At 40.0% G+C, this 20,485-nt stretch overlaps 1 protein-coding gene across 1 annotated transcript; it reads left to right on the top strand.

The window, feature by feature from the left end:
• Window positions 1–4,816: 4,816 nt before the first annotated feature.
• Window positions 4,817–18,689, top strand: FBXO33 (F-box protein 33; the record flags this gene model as incomplete). The annotated part of the gene is made up of 4 exons (XM_009071906.1): window positions 4,817–4,923; window positions 6,183–6,293; window positions 11,757–12,442; window positions 16,301–18,689. Coding segments are annotated over 4 exons (1,176 nt in total), but the record flags the coding sequence as incomplete, so codon positions are not given.
• Between the last annotated feature and the right edge of the window lie 1,796 nt (window positions 18,690–20,485).

The raw sequence follows: 20,485 nt of genomic DNA, 5'->3' as shown, positions 1-20,485 counted from the left end.
GGTCGGGCGGAACGGGAGCCGCGGCACCTCAAACCGTTGGTTTTTTTATCATATAGTGTAGTTTGGTGGAGAACGTAAACGCAGGCTTTAGGTTGGCAAGGGGCTGGTCAGTATGCAAAGCAGGTACAGCTGCTCTAATAAAAACTTAATCACTCTTTTGATGGGAGAGAGTGCAGCCTAAAGGGAGCAGGTGAGAGCCGGGAGTTTGAATTTGATGCTTAACAAGACACTTTTCTCACTTAAATATGTAATCCTTAATGCGGGCAGACTTTAGACCTTATACAAGCTTGTTAAAACTGTCATGAGAAATTGGTAAGGGGGGTGGTAGAATTACAGCACTGGTGTGCTGAGTTACTGCCCCAGTAAAACACTCACGTTTCCTGCTATGACTTTTTTTTTTCCCGTAGAAAAGCTGAGCTTTCTTGCTAGTTCTGGTGTTACCTGTTAAACTGAGGCTTCGCTCTGTTTAAACTGGGAGGAGGTTTTTATGTTTGTTTGTTCATTGAAAAAACACTTCACAAGTAGGACTTTCTTGGCCAAACTGAGTTTAAATTACAGATTTTTTTTTTTTCCTGTGGTTTGGACTTAAGATATGTTGAGATTCTGCGTTTTCACAGGCTTCCTTTGGCAGGTTAGATAATTTCCTCATCTTCAAGGTCTTTAAAATGAAAGTACTTGCATTCTCTTTACCATGTGTGGGTATGAGCAAGATAAATACCTTTTAAAGATAATAGTCAGATATCCTAATATATGGCCTCTAGTTAGCACCTAGGACAGGAAAGCAAGGATATTACAGTTAGGTTAGGATGTGTTTGGAAAGCCATGCAGGTTTTAGGGTAGGAAATGGTTAATATTATTTCTCCTCTGCATGTACATAGCTTCACCTATCAAGAAAAACAAAAAAAGAAAGCTGCAAGTGTTTCAGGGCATCTTGAGGATGAATTAAGCCTTGTGGATGGCCTTCGGAAATCTGTCTGCAGCTGAATCATGGCCTTGTCACCACCCTTCTTTGATTCCCCAGCGATTGGAGAGTAGCTTGAGGCCTTCCTCGCTTCTTTATTTTGAATTGTAGCAAGAGAACTTTAAACATAATTCCTGGTTGGTTTGAGCTGAATGCAAATGAGGTGTGTGAAGTCTCACTTTCGGTTCCTCCGCTCTGTTGTGCCCAGCAGGTACTTCCTGTAGTGCAGCTGCGATGGTTGAGAGTTACAGACCTTAGTTCTGAGAACAGCTCAGTTAGACCCAGCTCACCTTTATCTGAATTTAATCTATGCCCTGTGAATTCTTGGTGTGCGAATCGCGATCCCCTGTCTCGATGGGTCTTCTCTTGCCTTTCAGGAGCTTTCACTTAACTGATGAATCTTCCACCTAGAATCCTAAGTGGAAAAACTGTTGAAGTGATGGTGGTGATTATCGGATCTGAGACAAATATCACTACATGGACTTGGAATTTTAAAGTAAATAGTATCTGCAGGAGATGTTGCCTGGGGGGGGTTGTTAGAAAGCTAGAATGTTTTTTTCTCACTAAAATACGAGGCTGTCAAAATTAAATGCGTTGTGAGAAGGCTTTTGGTACACTGTTTCTTTTGAAAAAAGATTCATTCTCCACGGCCTTATCTGAAGTCTGTACAAGGACACTTGTTCTCTGAAGTTCATTTCACAGATTCTGTGTGCACAGTGTGACTCAGGACTGCAGTAAAATAATATGCAGAAGTAGTTGTTTCTCCAGTACCTGTTCTCTGGTAGATTAGTATAATTTTGGTGGTAAACTAGAGATTCAAAGTTACCAGGTTCGACAGGATTTTGCATTGCTGGACTTCCTTGCTGTCTTCAAATCATTTACATGCTGCTCTTTTGTTTTGAGATGAATAATGCATGATTGGGGAGCACTGGAGTACCTGGTTATTACAGCAGGGTTCTTTTTAATGAGCATTTAAAAACTTGCATGTGTGGGGGGAGGATTTACATTCAGCACTTGACCTTTTTGACAGATTTGTTTTCTGAATAGATTCTTTTTTTGTCCTCCCTTGTACAGACAAGGCTTTTAGTTTATTTTGGTGTTTGTTGTTTTTTCTAGGTTTTTTTTTCTTGCAAAGTAACTACCGATGACTGATTAGTTTCCATGTGGAACACTGGGGTTTAGTTCTTTAAGAAGATTTTTGAGATTGAAACGAGGTGGGAAGGAACAAGAACATATGCCAGATTGCTGCTTAGTTCATACTGTGACCACCTAACGTCTAAACTGGAGGCATTGTCACCTGCCTGCTGCTAAGTTTTCCCTGCAGAAGGGCTGCAGTCCAGTCACTTCCTTTGATCGCTTCTCTTTAGTTATCTGTAACTCAAAGGCAATTAATAACTCCTTCTCATTTTTGATGCGTGTCGTTGTACATGGGATAGCCATTGTAATTTCCAAAATAATGGAAATGGCAGTGTTTTTAACTTCTCCCATGGCTGGATCACTGTAAATGCATTCCTTTTGGAATTAAGTTTAGAACAGGACAGTTCTTTCATAACTCCTGTCAGCCCTAATGATGCCTTTTTGGCAGAGAAGTTCAAAATACTCCCATCTTGTACTTCAGAACTGGAGAGGGAGAAATCTACCTTTGTGATGCTCTTTCTTAACTGTGTAATGTTGTTGTGAGTTTCTGAATTTATTCTTAAGCAATACAGTAACAACCTCCCTCCTTGCATGCAAAAACCTGTACTTTAGATGGCTGTAGAATTCCTTGAGGGTTAACAATGCTGGAGGACCTAAGAACAGTAATGACTAAAAGTAATGCAATTTCTAAATGCTCTCTTGCTCAGAGGAGAAGGATGTGTGGTTTTGCTACTAAAATGTGCAATTCCTAAGCAAATCTTCATGTTAAGTCTCTAGAAAAATACTTTGGAGTGACCTTCGCTAATTCTGATGGAATTAAGGAAATAACTTGTCTGCAGCCCTGATGGGGGTTCCTGCTGGCAGCCAGTTACCATCTAGAGAGCTACATTCTAGGTCAGTCTCCAGTTTGAGGTAGAGCTCAAGTTGCCAAAAACTTTATTTTGTGGGTGGCAGCATATTACTCCCCAGATATTGCTTTAATAGCATTGGGACTTTGATGAGCTCTAAAAATCTATCACTCTTATTTAAAAGGTACTCAAGTAGCATTTGTAGTGATCTGTAGCTTTTCCATGAGCTGTTATGTTTATGACAGTAAATGAAGTAAAATAACAAAGTATATTATTGTTTAAACAGCTGATGTTCTACTTGCTATTAAAAAAAAGGGTGTGGGTGGGCACGATGAGGTTTCTTAGATCCTCATAATCTGCACCTTCTGAAACTGATCTTTGAAAACGAAGTTCTGGAAGGCAGGTGGGAGGGAGGGCAACAAACTTTCTGTGAGTCACTTAAGTGCATACAGCAGCTAATAGGCAACTAACGATCATTCAGTAGGAAAATTCTGTGTTCTTTATGTAACTCTGAAATCCCAAAGTATGGTTTCTCCTCTAGCTGCTTACAGAGGAAGAAAGGAAGGACACAAACACACACACACACACACACACACACACACCTCCCTTTGTAGTACGTTAAACTGTGTGACTTGTTCGATCTTTGCTGTGGAAACAAAAATGCAGAGTATTGTAAAACTGTGGTATCTTGGTGAAGTATGGTATCTATCTTGGAGTTGCCAAAAAGTGGTGAATTGATCAAAGCAGTAGACTGCATCTGGGTTTGAAGGTTTTCTCTTCTATTGGTCTGAGCAGGCAGCTGAAACTGGCAGAAACTAGTATAATAACACATGTGCCTTACCACTCTGTTCGTCTTGAGTGTAAGCAAGGACATTTTGTTCTTTTTTTTAATTGGGTATTCAAAAAGACCAACCAAAACCGAAGATGGAGCCACGTACAAAGCTTATTACTTGTAATGCACTTTCTGAGCTGGTGGAAAATAATTGGTTTGGAAATCCCTCCAGAACACGTTTTCCTCAGCTGTGTGTATGGATACTACACAGGATTAAGATGCCATTATCACTTTTAGCAAAAGATGGCGATTAAGTTCTAAATAATTTTATTTAAATAGCAATCACTTTACTGACTGTCTGAAATAAAGATGAGATGTGAGCTGAATGCCATAGAGATTGTATGACTGCAAATAGTAGCAAAAATCTAACACTGTGTTGAACTGTGATCAGATTTGTTGATGGTAATAACTGTGCTGTGAATGGAAAAATAATTGGATGTTGTCATTACTTAGGTTTTTAGGCTGAAAACTTTTCCGTGTGACTCTGTAGTGCATGAAATGGCAGTAAAATAGATGCAGTAAAAATGTGTAGGACACTTGTAATTAGTGTTTCATGTGTCCTCTAGTTTGGTGCCCCTCGAATTAATACCTGCCTACAGTAGCACAGAGACCTGTGTGTGATGCGAATATGCAGGTGATTCAAAACTGTTCTGAAGATTACATTTTGGCTCTTAACTCTCAGAATTAAGTCACTGAGATCAGAAGATAAAAGCTTAATTACTGCATTGGCTGTGAACACTGCTTTTCACACCAGGTGGAAGTTTGTGCTACTTTCCCTGTCACTCCAGACTCTCTCTTGCAGCTTTTGAAGAAGAAAGAGCCCAAAATACTCTTGGTGGTGGTGCCAGTGTTTTAGATTTCGCTGCCAAGCTTTATTCTTCAGGCATCATCTCAGTCAGATTTGTAGAATATTGAGCATGTGGTAAAGGCTCAGTTTATTTTAGTGTATCATCAGTACAGTAGTCCTGTATTTAAAATACTAAATATTAAATTGTTAGAATTTCTAAAACAGTTTAAATTTTGGGTATTTTGCTCCAGTATTTGTCAGACTCTATGAAGTTTGGGGATCCTGCTATTAAGTTGTTCACTTATAGGAGAAAAGTAGCAGGTGCAACAGTGGATAGATTTCAGGCACTGCAAAGCAGGTAATTTATGATTTATGACAGATACCAATTACAGACTGCAACTCATACTTAAAAATCCAACCTCACTATTTAATACTTTTTTCCCCTTCCTCTTCGGTAAAATACCAGGTCATGCTGTGGCAGTAGTGAACTGTACCAGAGCTTCCCTCTGCTTTGAGCGTTGTAATTGTATTGTATTTTTCTGAAAGCTGAGCTGAAACATTGGCATATGACTTGTAAGCCATAAGAAATAAGGATTTATGCTAACTTGCTTAATTGTCAGCTATAGGTTCATCGGCAGCTAATGCTGAAGATGAATTTAACTTATGGATCCATTTGTGATGAAACTGGACTTTTCTGCCATGTTAATTATCAATTGCAGACCAGCTCTTGCATGTTGAGACTAAATCTAATTACAGCATGTATAAATAAAACAAATGTTGACCTGAAACTTGTTGGCTTAAAAAAAAAATCTTAAAAGTAAATGCCACACAGCTACTCTAAACCAGCAGTCATTTTCATAGCTCTTCCTTGATTTGTTTTAGGAACAGAAGAGATGCAAGTCAGAAAAATAAACTGTATTAGGGAAAGGAAAGTGACTGTGTAGCACACTGTTACGTCCAGCATAAGCTTAGAGGCTCTTCTTTAACTTCTTTTTAGGGATCCTTTCTAAGAGTTAAAATTGTAGGTCATGGTGGCCCACTAACCTCACTGATGGGAGATGTGTGAACAGCTTCCCTTACTTTGTTACAACAGAAATTAGACATGCTGAGGGCGTGGGGAGCTTTTGCTTTTCCTCTCTGAGGTCCGTGATGCCGATTGAGGCAAGTTTGGGCTCCCATTTGTAACCCAGCTGAGGTCCATAAGTGCTCAGACAGGGTTGTTTGTGGTTGTGCTCTACTTGAACATTAAATGCAGCGTTAAAAGGAATAAGTACTTGATGTTTTCCCTCTGTGACACTTAGCACACATTCCAAGGACTAAAAATTGCATGAAACCACTGCTAAAAGTTTTCTTTGTGGTGCTGCTGGCCTGCTGAAAATTCTCCACGGTGTCTGAAAACCAGCGTTTGCTGTTGCAGCTGGCTTCAGCAGTTTCTGTAGTCCTCTTCCCTTTATACTTCAGTCTCATGTTCTGTAGTTCCATGTGTGCCTGTATTCCAGGGCAGTAGGATGTTTCCCAAAACAGGCTGTGTGTTCCATATAATAATGGGTTCTTATTGCCTGAATTTGTCTGTTTTAATCTTGTGTACAGATTCCTTTTCATTTTATTGTTTCATAGGAACCTCCAGAAGTTAAGTCTCTTTGGGGATATAAGCATTCTGCAGCAACATGGAAGTATATCAAATACATACCTTGGCAAGGTTGACCCTGATGGCAAGAAGATTAAGCAGTAAGTTATATTTGTAAATTGTCAAATACAGTAAAATAATAAAAACAGATAATGGAACACAGATTTTCATTCCTGAACTACATGACTGAGAAAGCGTTAAGTTTTTTAACAGAATCTTAAGTTCTTATTCCTACTGTTTATATGAAGTAGTCTGGTTTTGTATCTGTTTGGTTTCTTTCTCTCCCTTCTCAGCAGGGTGAGAATCCTTTCTTTCCTTTTTTATTGTGTTCTAGAAACAATATTCTGTTAATGGCACAAAAAGGGAGGAGGGGTGGGGGTTGTTACCAGCACCTCTGCAATTGCTGTATGTGAAAAAAAAAGAAAAACTGGTTTATTTCACAAGAGCTGAAAACGTGCTTGTGTTTATGCTCATGTTCTCTTTCAAGTTTACTTGCTCCAACTTATTTCAAGTTGCCTCCCAAAAGTAGGTTATGTACTTGCAGAATTCCTGAAAGATCACAGCTCACAGGTGCTTGTTTAGTTCAGAGGTGTAGCTACATTACAGTACAGTCCTTGAATGCTTAGAATCAGAACAGTTACTTCTTCTTTGGAAAAGGTTAAATACAGTGTAAGGACCTACTGACTTCTGGAATAAATTCCCATGGAGTGATGCTAACTCTAGCTGCTTCAGCACTTCTGCTAAAACTTTCCATGTGAATAAAACCCAAATACCATCATTTTCATTTGTGTCAGTTTACACTTCCTTTTCCCTGTAGCTTGGAAGTGGAATCAGTGCAGCCACTCTAGGTCTTTACTATTTTTTTGTTTTGAGTGATTTTTAGAACTAGTGTAGGTATATTATCAGATCAATGTATGTATGTGAACACAACCATCAAACTAAATATTTGGTCCAGATCTAAATTTGCAAACTAGAGCAGATACAGATGGGAGGTATATACTGTGTCCTTGTCATCTGTTACGTTCAGGATGCAGAACTTAGGGTGATTTGGGATTCTCTCTGACGTGTAGCATAGTGCTGTGTGCAGGTAAAAGACTGATTCCACAAAAGCTCCTTTACTTCATATCCTTTGTGAAAACATAAATATATAATCAAATCTTTGCGGAGGGGCCCGAAGAGAGCCATCTAAGCAGATGTTTACTCAGCTGAGTGCATGGTTAAATGTTTCTTCAAACAAGTATGCACATTTCAGAGCCATAAACCATTCAAAACTCATTATCTACCTGGATGTTAGTCTTTTAGGTGAATATTGACCTTTGTATGTTTTGGAATGAGCAAATTAATGCTACCTCTTTGCTTGGCTGGTTTTGGGGTTTGGTTTTTTGGTTTTTTTCCCCTAAAATAAAACAATGTATTTGGGACCTGCTAGTCCCTGTCTAAATTAAAGGAAAGCTGGCAGTGTTTTATTTAGTGGTCTCAAGTTCATCAGCACCAGCTGCAGATTTACTTCAGAAAGTAAATATTTATGGCCTCTTAGCCTTGTCTTTTTGCACTTGGGCTTTGCATTGGTTAAGTTGCAAAACACGGACACTGATAAATAAGAGTGAAAGATAGCAGCAGCCTTTGGAGACAAATTATTGGTAGTTGAGGATTTTTGGAACCTATGTGGTGGTAAACTTTACTAGCTGTTTCAGGAACTTCCTGCAATTAAAGCAGTTAGGGAAGAAAATGACATTTCCTTAAATCTTTAGCACTGAGTTGGGTGTAATAGGCTATGGGTGACACCTCAGCTGTCACAGAACCATTAGGATGCTTCCCCAGGTTAAGACTAAGGCTTGTGCTGAGGCAGGGGAGGCTTTGGACAGTGTTTGCAAAAATACACTTTTACAGTGATTAGCATGAGTTTGTGATGTTTGTTCTTCTTCTGTATAGCATGTGTGTCCCAGGTTACTTTCTAAAATTCTCTTAACAGCTCTGTTCCTTAGTGTTGGGAAGCTCAGCATGAAGAGTATGTTTGTCTTGAGTTGAACAAAGGGTTTAAAATCTTGTCGTTCTGAAATCTGCTTTCCGTGATTGATCCATCTGGCTCAGATACTTTGGTTTCCAAAAGACCCAGTTTAGCTTCTGTTATTAAACAGAACATTTTGATTGATAGTCAGTGGAATTGTTTGATTGATAATTAAACAAATGGCCTCCCTATGGACCTTGGTTATATGTTTGCTTCCTGTCCAGGGCCATGGATGTGCCTCAGTACTTGTTAAGACTGTTTGGGGGCTTAAACAGTAACTCTGGCTGTCTGGTCTGGCTTTGGTCTGAACTCTGCATGAAAGCACCGTTAGGGGCATTCACTGTGAGAGTAAATTATTCTGAAGTTTTTTTTGTTTTTAAACTAGTTTAAAAACTAGTGCAGTATATTGATTTGTAGGTTTTAGGCTGAAGGTGAACATCCCATAATTGCTGCTCACAGAGAGCCAAGGGGACTGATGAAGTGCACTTGTTGAGACATCACTAGGTTATGTTGCTTTCTTGCATGTGTTGAGTTCTGCTTGTGTTTTGTTATACTTACTAATCCGTGCTCAAACTGTAGTTTTATAAGTGAGCTTTGAAATAACTGTAAGTTAGGATAAATGTTGTACCACGTGCTGGGCAGTTGAAGTAAAAGTTAATGTGATAATAAAGGAGGTGTTAATTTCCAAGAATTTGCATAATGTGTCTAAATTCCTAGAACACAGTTCAAACTGTTCTTGCAAACTCCAGTTAGATGCAATTTGTGTAGAAAAAATAGAATGTATGTAAGAATTTGCAGGGGTGAAAAAAAGAAACCCAACCCTGTTAGAGTATTAACATGTTTCAAATAAATTTTTAAAAAGTGAATGGCCTGTGGCTTATATAGTGTTTTCTGTCTGGCCTTCTATAAAGCAAGTATTAAAGCCAATCCAGAAATGATTGCTGTTAAATACCCTCTGTTGACATGTTAGATCTCTTTTTATTAAATTGGCTGAGAACTGGAGAAGGTTTCCGTAGGACCTACAGGTTGATGGACTGGCAGCACAGATCTGAATATAGGTATAAATCCTTCAGTGCTCGCACTAAAATGTATTAAATCAGTATATCTCTTTTTAAAAGTTTAGAGCAGTTCCCATGGGGAGAAAACCCACCCTACAGCTGCAGAGCTCTGCATCCTATGTTTTTTCATTAAATTGTGCAAGTATGTTACAGTTCTTCTAGGCTCAGATGTTTTAAGTCACATGAGAAGCAGAATCGAAACATTTTCAGTGCAGTGAGGCATATAGATCATAGTATCCTACTGAGCACCTCAAAACTGGTTGGTCTTCAATTGTTCTGTAATATACTACAAGCACTATTAAGACTGTCTACCTGGGCTGTTACAAAATAAATCCTACCATTGTTGCACTCATCAGCACCTTTCATAGAGGAGTGAGGAAAGGGTCCTTGGAAGAAATTAGACAGGTTGCTGTGGTAGGATCTTTTTCTTTGGGGGATTGTGAGAGAATCTGCCTTCAATTTAAGCATTGGCGAGGATAATTCTGAAACAGACATTGCCAGGATTAAACAAAACTTATCTGAACTGTAAAAGAATTTAGGAATAAAATGGAAAAAAATACACTGTCTGTTTTTTGAACAACTCTAAATTTAAACAACTACACTGTTGTTTAAAACTGTTTGTGTCACAGTTGCCAGTCCTCAATTTAAAAGGAAGTGTTTGGAGAAATCTGGAAAAATGGAAGTCTTTTAACCTGATGACTATACTAGGCAATACCTGGGGAACTGTTCCAAGTTGTACAACAGATAAATACAATAACCACACTAACTCTTCCACTTAAGAGAAGCCAGGCCTTGCAAGCCCAGTCCCTTCACAGGAGAAGCAAGAAAGCACAGGCAGGCAAGGGAGAGGATCAATAAGCATTTGCAGAGGGAGAGGATGAATGAGGACTGATCTTTTAACTTTCTTACAACAGAAGGATTATGGGGCATCAAAGGTAGTAGGTGACGGGTTCGGAGCAAGCAAGAAGAGGAGAGAATCATACTGCAGAGGTCTTTATTATTGGATGTTACAGTTGCCAAACACTTAAGTCAGCTAAGGGAGGAACCTGAATAAATTCCTAGAGGTGAAGTACCTGAGAGTTGCAAAATGCAGAAAGCTGCTTCTGGCTCGGGAGGTCAGTTTGGAAACCAGAGAGATACTTGAGAAATATCCCTATGTGCTTTCCTTGTTCTGTCACCTGAAGCTGTCAGTGGGTCTCTGCTGTCAGTCAGGATACTGAGCTAAACTTTTCATTTTGTCTGTCTGAACAGTATCTTGATTAAAGTTCCATGGATGAGATTTTGCTTAGATGTATAAGGGATACAAATATTGATAGCAATAAAGGAAAAAATGTTATGTGCAAAATCTTTTTCTGATTTGAGGCACAAAGATTTCTGCTGATTTTGTACTGGAGGTGTTTGCATTTTATTTCTTGGTGTTTCGTGGAACTGTCGTAGTCTGGCTCAACTGCTTCTCTTTAATGCTGATCTTTCCTTCTGGCTGACCAGAGTTTGAGATCAAATGGCTCTCTACATATGTCCTAATATGCTAAAAGAACACTTGTCACTTGGGCAGGAGGACTCTTGGGTATTAGCAGCTGTGGGAGAAAGGCTTTAAAAATACTTATATAGAAAAAATGTGTAGAGTTTGGCTGTACTATTTGAACCTAGTATTCAAAATTTTATCTTAAAATACTTGTTGTCTTGAATTAAGTATCTAACACAAAGAACATAAAAAATGGGTAGGAGAGTTGGGGTGCCTCAGAAAAAATGCATAGTAATCATCTGGCTCTAATAATTTGAGACTAAAATGTTGCTGGGTCCAAGTTGTTTTGGTGAAACTTGAGCCCGTTGGCACGTGAAAATCCAGTTAGCCTTACATTTGGAATTATTTGAAGAGTATTCTTAGGTGTTTGTTCTGTACCCTTTAATGAGCAAGGTCAAGCAGGGAGTTTCAGATCATTCTAACTTATGCTCAAAGTCAAGTTTCTGTCATCTTTCACTGAAAATGACTATTTTTCCATATTGAATTTGCAGTTCTAGAGAGGTTAAAACAGGAAAAGCTGTTTTTAAAAAACAAGAGCTGTGTTTTAGAAGCATTACAGGTTTTCTTATTTGCATAACCTTAAAATGTATGTGGGAGGGTGTTAAATACATGCTGGGAAATACGTGAAATGAAGGTTCATAGTGCGGCACTGTGTTTGAAAGAAAAAGTAAATGATTTTTTTTCTCCAGATAGTTTGCAATTTTAACCTTTTAAGTGCAGTGAAGATTAAATTGCAGTGGGAGGTCTGCAGCCAGGTTACAGCATTTGTACTTCACAAGGACCATAATAATAAAGGACTTGATCTTGAAGGTCTCTTCCAGCCTTGATGGTTCTGTGATTGTAATAACACCTTCCTCCAGAATGAGGCTATAAATGAAAGAAGAATAATTCTTGAATAAAAAACGGAATGCTGTGCAATTGGTAAGACTAAACTGTGTTTAATAGGATCGTTGTCTGTTTTGTTTACCTGCAGAATCCAACAGCTGTTTGAAGAGATCTTAGGCAATAGCAGGCAGTTGAAGTGGCTGTCTTGTGGGTTTATGCTGCAAATAGTAACACCCACATCACTGTCCTCCTTATCAAACCCCATAGCCAACACCATGGAGCATCTGAGCTTATTGGACAACCACATCCCTGGTAACACCACTCTGATCACCGCCGTGGAATTGGAGCGCTTTGTCAGTCTGCGTTCGCTCGCTCTGGATTTCTGTGATTTTACAGCTGAAATGGCAAGAGTCCTGGCTGACAGCAACCATGTGCCTTTGCATCGACTGTCTCTCCTGGTCCACAGCGTTTCCATAATGCACAAGTCATTGGACAATATGCCAGAAGATGAGAATTGGAAGGCTCTGACTCGCAACAGCACTAATCTTCGGGTCTATATAATGGCTTTTGATGTCAAGAGTGATGATATGCTAAGGATTCTTAAGCCCAGTATCCCGCTAGAAAGGATTCACTTTGACAGCTACGTCACTTGTGTTTCAGGGGCTGTTGTTGACCTCATATCCAGGCAGTATGACAAGTTCCTCACTCATTTTATACTGATGAATGATGTGATAGATATGTCTGGCTTCCCAGATCTTAGCGACAACCGGAACGAAGATCCACTTGTCTTACTAGCCTGGAGGTGCACAAGACTGTCTCTCCTAGCCATTCATGGTAGGTAACACATTGCATGGGCATAAAATGTGACTTCTAAATGCTTACAACACTTCAGCCTTCCTTGTCATAGTGTGTTTTAGTGGGGTGGTGTTCAGAAGTCTGCTGTGCAGTTGCGGTACACTCTGCTTTTGTGTTGGAAAATTTGTAGGTGTTTACTGTATATGAGTTTTAAACATGCTTCTAGCTCACTGGCTTCTGTTGAGAAGTCACACAGGGTTTTATTAGACTCCTCTCAGAAATGAGGATAACTTAGATCTGAGCATTCCAGGTTATCCTGCAGGTGGTCTGTGCTGTGCAAATTCCACTAAGTGACTGGTTATGTGAACACTGAAGACATTTGCTGTGTTACTGTGAGCTCATATGCTGGCAAGATTAGATGATTTTGCTTCCTGTTTGTAAACAGTATGGGGAGGAAGTCTCTTACCAGTTTGGTAAGACTTTACCAGTAGATGAAGGCTGAAAAATACAATGTGGAGGAGGTTGCCTCACTGGCTGCTTTTATTTCAGCAGTAATAACAGAGCTAGGTTTATCCCACCTATTTATTTGACATATAATTGCACATTTTTAAAAGTATGCATTTATATTCAGCTCTGTCATCAGTACAGCACTTGCTAGAAGTTACAGCAGCTTGACAGCTTTTAAGACTTCTGAAACTGAAATAATGCAGAATAATGCTTTTAGTTGTGCAGGAATCAGCTTACCAAGACCCAAGTTAGCTGATGCATGAAGGAGTTAAGTGATGACTGTATTGTGTTGCATAAGAATGAGTGTTTCCTCAGACTGCTGGGGGAGTAAATCTGCAGCCATTCAGCACAAACAGGAGAGACCTTCAGCAGCAGGACTGTACGTTCAGATTTCCCCTGGCTGGAGTCATAAGGTCCTGCTGTATTTATTTGCTGCAAATTTTTTTTCCTACTGTCTTCTACTGGAGGGAGTGGGGATGATGATCAGTTCATCTGTCTCTCCTTTACAGTTTCCAGGTCTGGCAGATTTTGGATACTGGCACACGACTGTACCACTCTAGATGTGGTTTTAGCAGTTTCTCATAACATTTGGATGCAAGATTGAGAACTGTTGTTTGGGTTTGGTTTTTTTAATCAGGTGTTACCTTAAATTATCCTCCTGCTACAGGGAAGACCTCTAATATATTATCTAACTTTAGAAGCTTGTAATGTGCCTGAGCATAAGCTAGTGTAAGTATCATTTAATATCAGCATATGTCTGTTCAGTAGAAGGTGTCAGTCCGTGCAGAGCATTGGGAGAACAAATGTCTTCTACATTTCTGTCTAGCAAATGGTTGTTGCTGTATCTTCTTTCTTTGGAGACATGCTGTGTCTGCCTGAGGGGGAGAATGGCCAAATATCACCTTGTTCTTAAGCTGAGATTCAGGTTCTTTACCCTTCTTTTTCCCCCTCCTTGCAGCAGAAGCTTAGCTAAGCTGCTTATAAATGCCTCCTGATCTTTTCTAAGCTGTGAATATGATTTCTCTAGTACTATAGCGTAAGCATCTTTCTCTGAGAGTAGCAACTGTAGGAAGAACACTACTAGGAAAAAAGATCTAGAATACTGTGGTGCCTTAGTACAGGATCTTAGCTTCATGCTTGGATTTTCTGAGGTTTACCATATAATGTTCTCTGGCTCCACTTGTCATACTACACTGTCAAGCTTCCTTCAGGAAAAGATGGTAGTTTTGCTCAGGGTTCCACGGAGTTTGCTTTAAGTGCTCAGGTGTCTTGTCCTGTCTCTTCAAGTGCTTGTTCTTCAGTTTCCAGTGCTTCTTGGGCTTTTTTTTTCTCATTTGTGTGCGTGTTCCTTCTTTTGGTATTAGTTTGCTCCTAAAAGGGCTTTAATTTACATACGGTTTTGGCTGCTGCTTGGACTGACTGAAAGAGGAAGGGGAAGACATATGCTAAGGACACTTTTTTTTCTGGGGTGCCTTGGGGTGAAGAAAGAATGTAAAGAATGTGGTCATTTGGGAGGGGTTGGAGACAGTAGGATACTCATAGTAGTATGCTCTGGCACTGTGAATAAAAAGGACAATCCATCTGTGGGAACAAAACCTTTTTTTTTTCTGTCCTCCTTAAGGGAAGGACACGTCATGTGGACTTTCATCACTTTGAATTGTAAACACACTAGTTACCTAGGAGTGTCTCCTTTTTATTCTGTCCATGAGCAAAACTGAAGTTGGTGAGGAAAAACAAATTATGGTTTGCTCGTGGCGAATTTGTTGTTCAGTGATACCAGTAGTGAAGTGATTGTTCCCTGTCACCTCTGAATACTTAGCTGGACAGAAGCTTTTGGGCATCTGGAGGGTTACTAGGGAACTTCAGGTGAAACTTTTGAAAGGAGAATGAATTTAGAATGAGATTAAGCTGAGAATAAGATGGTTGTTCCGTTGCATAGAGGATCCGACCATGAAAAGTTAGAGCAAAAGCCACATATACCTCACCACAAGGATGGGGAAGGAAACTTAATCTGCAGGGTTTTTCCCCTTTTTCTTGCACTTTCCTTCAAGGATTCTTTGGTAAGTTACTTTACAACCAAGATAACTGGAAGGTGTTGTGAGCTCCTTTTGATCCTGATAGGAGTGTCATCATTCAGGGGGAATTTTCCATTGGATTTAATGTCCCTACTAAGGAAGGGACATCGAATTAAGATGCCTATTGGCAGTTTCATCTTCTGTGGACAGTTGTGTTGGAGGTGAAGTGTCCAGCAATGAAAATTGTGGGCATTCTTGCATTCCTAATGGCTAATATACCAGAAATGAGCCATGCAGATGTGTGCAGGCTTCTTTGCTGGAAACCTATCCTAAGCAACATATTACATGGACAAACAGTTGGAAAAGATGTAAAAGAAAACAGTGAAAATGTCTCTTTCCTTTATTACTTTGACATCAGTTTTCTTCGTTCTTTAACTGTTCTATTTTGATACATTATGATGTGGAGCACATTAACTGCCTTGCTGGAAGACCAAGCCACAGTTAGCTTTCACTTCTCAGCAGCTTAGCTTTCCCTGTTCAAATATTGTGCAGACTGCAGCTTTGCTTGGAATCTAAGTGGCATCTCACCAAGAGGCTTTAGCACCTGTGAGAATGATGATGAAGGCAGAAATGAGCCTTTCTTTTGCAGTGGAAGGGCTGATTTGGCAGAGCTTCCCAAAAGGGAAGTTCCCAGACCTACTGTGGTTTGCATCTAAATATTGCATTGCCTCAGCAGGGGTACAGAAAGCTAACAGGTAACTGGGGAGTGGGAGTTTTTAAAGAGGGGTGCTGATACCTCAGCTGAAGAGAGGGAAGCTTTGCAATTATGTTTAATCTTAGACAGAACAAGATTGTTATATATGCTGGTGTGACTTGTTTCCTGGAGAGGCTCCTGGTTTGTGTGTGTGTGTTGGTTTTTTGTTTGGTGGTGGTTTTGTAAGTCTACCTTTAACAGCAAACTTCAGATTTTTTCCTAGCATAAGCAGAATTTTAAAGCAGTCCTTTTATGCATTCACTTAAAATAATTGATTACTCACATTTTTCATTCTATTTCTAGTACAAAGTAGATCACAGGGGGTTTGAAACTCTATATGTAATTTAACTTAGTCTGCTGTTCTGCAAGTGATGAAAAAAATAGGCCTAGAAAAGCTTAGTCGAACTATTGGAAATATTTTTGATACTTTCTTTTTCAGAGTATAAGATGGGACTTTACTTCTTGCAACCAAGAAAACCACCGTGCCATAGGGATTCTGCCAGATGGAAGATGACAAAAGAGGCTGGGAAGGATGTTGAGATGATCTGGTACTAAGTACTCCAGTAAGAAAATGCCTTGTAGCAAAATGACAGAGCGACTTTTGTTTTTCTTTCCCACTAGGTTACACAGTTTGGGCTCATAATCTTATAGCAATCGCTCGTCTTCGTGGCTCTGACCTGAAAGTACTGGAAGTCACAGAAGAAAGCATTGATTTCGACCAAGGAGAACTGGCGGATCAGGATGTGGATCCAGTACACAATCTCATTGAGCAAGTATCTCTCGGCTTGGATCGACCTTGGCACGCCGTCATGGACATAGAGCTGCTCAGTGTCTTCACTGAGCCAACACGTCACTTTTACAGAGAGATGCAAAGCTTCAGTGAAGGTGTTTAGCTCCTTATTTACAACTCCTGTGGTTACATATGCAAGTAGGGTCCTATTATGTTTTTTCAGTAGTGTGAATTAACCCTTTTTGTGCTGTGTTTAATCAGTATTAGCTATGTAGAATTATATATGTGTATTCTACTTCTTGATCAAAGAACGTAGTCGGGTATTGGTTTAGAAGCTGAAAGTGGCAGTGTTTAGGGTTTTCACGGTTAATGGACTTGTCTACTGAACCTTACAGAGATACAGCCAAAGGCTGTCTGAGGTTGCCAGCTAACTTTGCTTTAATTGAGTAACTGCATTTTGAATTATTTTGCTATTATATCGGAGTTCTGTGCTCAGGAGCCAACTCTTTTTAATACCCATATCCATAGCCCAGTGGATTTCTGTGCTGTCATTGTGTGCTTAATCCAGCAGCATGCTACTTAATAGGCTTAAGGGACGAGAAGTCTATCCAGGGCTGTTCGCTGTAAGACTCTTACCTTGCTTTATTTCACATGCAGCTTCTGAACCCTGACGAAACTCCATCCTGGGCTCTCCTTAGCTGTTAGCGGCCGTGTGAAACACTAGCTTCCAGGTACCTGCACCTACAGACTCGCTCCACGCGCTGTAGCCTTTTGTATACTTTGCAAACTCATCCTCGTTTGTTCTCCTGTTCTGTCATATTCCTTAAAAGTTAGCTTTGGGCCAAAGTTTAAAAGGAAAAAGCAAGAATGTGCACTCCGATGAGGTAGAAACATAACAGTGAAGACTTGAATACAAAGGTATACACCTGCAAACAAACATTAGTCGTGAAATCCCTAACAACCGAGTCACTGGATTTTCTCTGTCAGCGCCTGTGTCAGCTGCCAAAGAATAGATTAAAACGAAGAAGTGCCCACATGCTGGCAGGGGCAGGCCAACTTCTGGCCAGCCAGATACTGCTAGATTGTAATATATAAGGTCGAATTTCGACCTGTGGTACACAGCTGTGCTGTGGCTCAGTCAGCAACCTCAGAACTCTTAACAAACATGCACCTGTTTCACTGTGAATAGTGAATGTAAAGGAAGGAAAGGAATCAAATACAAAGCTTGTTCTATCACAGGTATGAGCTGCTATGATGCATGAAGAACATTCCATGAAGTATGTTTTAAAATCTTGTTATATCTGAGAGGCTTTAAAAGCCGATTTAACTGTTTCAGGGCAACCGCGGTACAGACGTGGTCTCTGTGAGACTTCCACCTGACCCCAGTTTTAAGTGGTACGAATGTTGTGCATTTAATGTTTAAAGGACAGTCTGCAATAATAAAGTAAGTGGCCAACGTGGGTGCCCAGCAGTGCTGAGACCTGGCTGCTATATTGTAAGCTTTGGAAAACACAATTTATGCAACAGATGTCCAGATATGATTCTATTTATGGAAAAAGTTTATATGTGTTTTACAAATGGTTTTACCATCTTATATTAAAATGACCTTTTGACAGGTGTGCGCTGTTTTGTCTCCAGTGAGCACATACCATGCGGATTTTATATGTACATCAGTAGAGTGAATCCACTGGCACAGTGTGTGTATATGCCAGATGTGGTGAGATTTTATCTTATAAATGTGATCAGATAAAAAAAAACTCCTGACAGAAAATGTAAGGAAACCAGCTGAATGTTTGAATTGATGACTGATGTTGTATGGTTTATGTTAAATGTATATTCTTTTAATTGATGAATAAAGCATTAAAAATTGATTGCTGTATAAAATATTTTATTGTATCAGCATGACAATTTTTAGGACTAAAATGCAACATTCTTCATAAGCTGTGTGTAACTGGTAGCTCCCATTGTGTTTAGGTCAACAGAAGAATCTAAAATAAGTCACAGTAATTTTTTTTTTAATTTGGCTGAAATTTGTCAACATTTTCGGGGGGTGGAGGAAGGGGAAGGATGCTTTGCTAAAGATCAGACTATCAGACCAGTTAGTACAAACTATATCATTATATGATCTATTAGACTGATACAGTAAACTGTGGATTGTAGAATATAGACAACTATTTTTGAGAAATTACTGCATCCGTTGCAATTGCTTAAATCAAAATCTAATGTGCTCAAGAAAAATGTGTAGTACTTCTTTGGTGTCCCACTATTAAATAGATTATGAATACCTGCAATGCTTCGGTTTGACGTTTTATCTGTACCCAGAGTCGCAGCTGTGCATTCTGAATGAAGGCTGCAGATGTCTGGGCAGCTGTGGAAGAGCTGCTGTGCCCTGCAGTGGCTGACTGTGCTGGGAGGCTTGTCAGAGTGGCTGTCAGTGTGTGCGTGCCAAGCACGGACTTCATTTGAGCTTCTGAACTTCATCTTACAATAGCCCAAACTGCTGCCAAGTGTGCGAATGGCACTGTGTGCTGCGCGGGCAGTCGCCTAGATCTGCCAGATTTGGTAAGCAAGGTCATTTACCAACATACTGAAGAGATGTTCTGGGTAATAAAGACATGGTAAATGCAGCGAGAGCTTTTCATGTTCCAGTCAAGTGAAATAAGGGGAGTTGGTCTCAGTGCCTTTCAGGCCTTGGCCTCAGGAGGGAGGTTTATGTATCAGTTAAATCTGACAGTGATTGCTCTGCAGCATCTGAAGTTTGGTCATAAAGGGTTCAAGGTTTCTTGCTTTTTCTGTGTGACTTCCTGAGGGAAATGCTGTGTCCTCTGGTTTAAACAGACTTGCAGGATGGTAATTTTATCTCTGCAAGCCACTGCCTTTTATGGGTAACTGCCTTAAGGGAGTCGGGAAGTAACCTGCTTGCCTGTCTCTTACATAAATGTGTTGTTCCTCTGTTGAGCCTAACCTGTTTTCTGCTTTGTTTTAATTAACTCAAACTTGAAAGATACGACAGGGAGCAGGAGAAGCATGTGATGATGGTAGAGAGGTGTGCAGTCCTTTTGCTTGCTGCAGTTACAGTCAGAATGTTCAGTATCAGCTGTACCAATGGGTGTCCACTGTTGGTGCTCCAGGTCAGATTTTTTTCGTACAGTTCACTCACTGGATTTGGCTTGTGCTCCAAGGACAAAGTCAATGTGCTTTGAACAGATGACTAGAATCCTGACAAGCATAGGGAGTCCAGTAAGGCAGGAGTGTGGTGAAAGCCACACCACAAGCGGTGTTGGAGAAATGCACCTGATTGTTCTTTTGTCTTAGAAAAAAGTTGTGTTTGTTGTGCATGTGTATTTTCAGCAGTAATCTGTTTTAGTGATACCAGGATGAAGGGATTTGAGCTGAAGCGATCTGAAACCAAATTTCAGGAAGATAAGATGGTCCTAATGTGGAAAGTGCACTTGCATTTGGAGTGGGACCTTACAAACGGTGTGGAATTAATTTTGAGTTTGCATAATCTCAAATGGGATTTTACTGTTGTTTTTCCTAAAGAGACAGCAATGTCACGTTAGTCTTCTGCATTCTAGGTTTAGCTGCAGGAACTTGGAACACAAGCCCTCAGCTATTAAAACTGGATTGTTGTTTGCAGGGGGTGGGGGGAGGAGGTTGAGGAAACAGGGACTGCCCCACATCTGCTTTGTGTGACCCTTCTTCCTTAAACATACCTAACTACATCTTACAGGTTACTGCCTACCTGCTTCCTACTGCCTAAACCTGAGCTTGTCTTCAAATTGCTTGTCTGCAAATAAAATTCTGCTATTACAGTGGGGGAGAAGTCTGAAATGATGCCATTATCTCTTGCAGGATGATCTAACCGATGCTTGTCCTGCATATCTCAGTCCAGCTCCCTTGTTTTGGCTGCAGTTCCCAGTATTGTTGTGGGCATAGAGTAGATTGCTTTAGCGGAGTGAGAATTGTATTTTCAGAGTTAACTTAGTTACAAGCTAGAACAAATATTTAACCCACACAAAGAAAATACTGTTTGCTGAGAAAACCTAAGGTACAGTCCTAGGCAGTTTTTGCAG

This window comes from Acanthisitta chloris, unplaced genomic scaffold (genome assembly GCF_000695815.1).
Source record: "Acanthisitta chloris isolate BGI_N310 unplaced genomic scaffold, ASM69581v1 scaffold28863, whole genome shotgun sequence".
NCBI classification, from domain to species: domain Eukaryota; kingdom Metazoa; phylum Chordata; class Aves; order Passeriformes; family Acanthisittidae; genus Acanthisitta; species Acanthisitta chloris.
The sequence above is the reverse complement of the archived record's forward strand: the minus strand, read 5'-3'. Positions and strand labels throughout refer to the sequence as shown.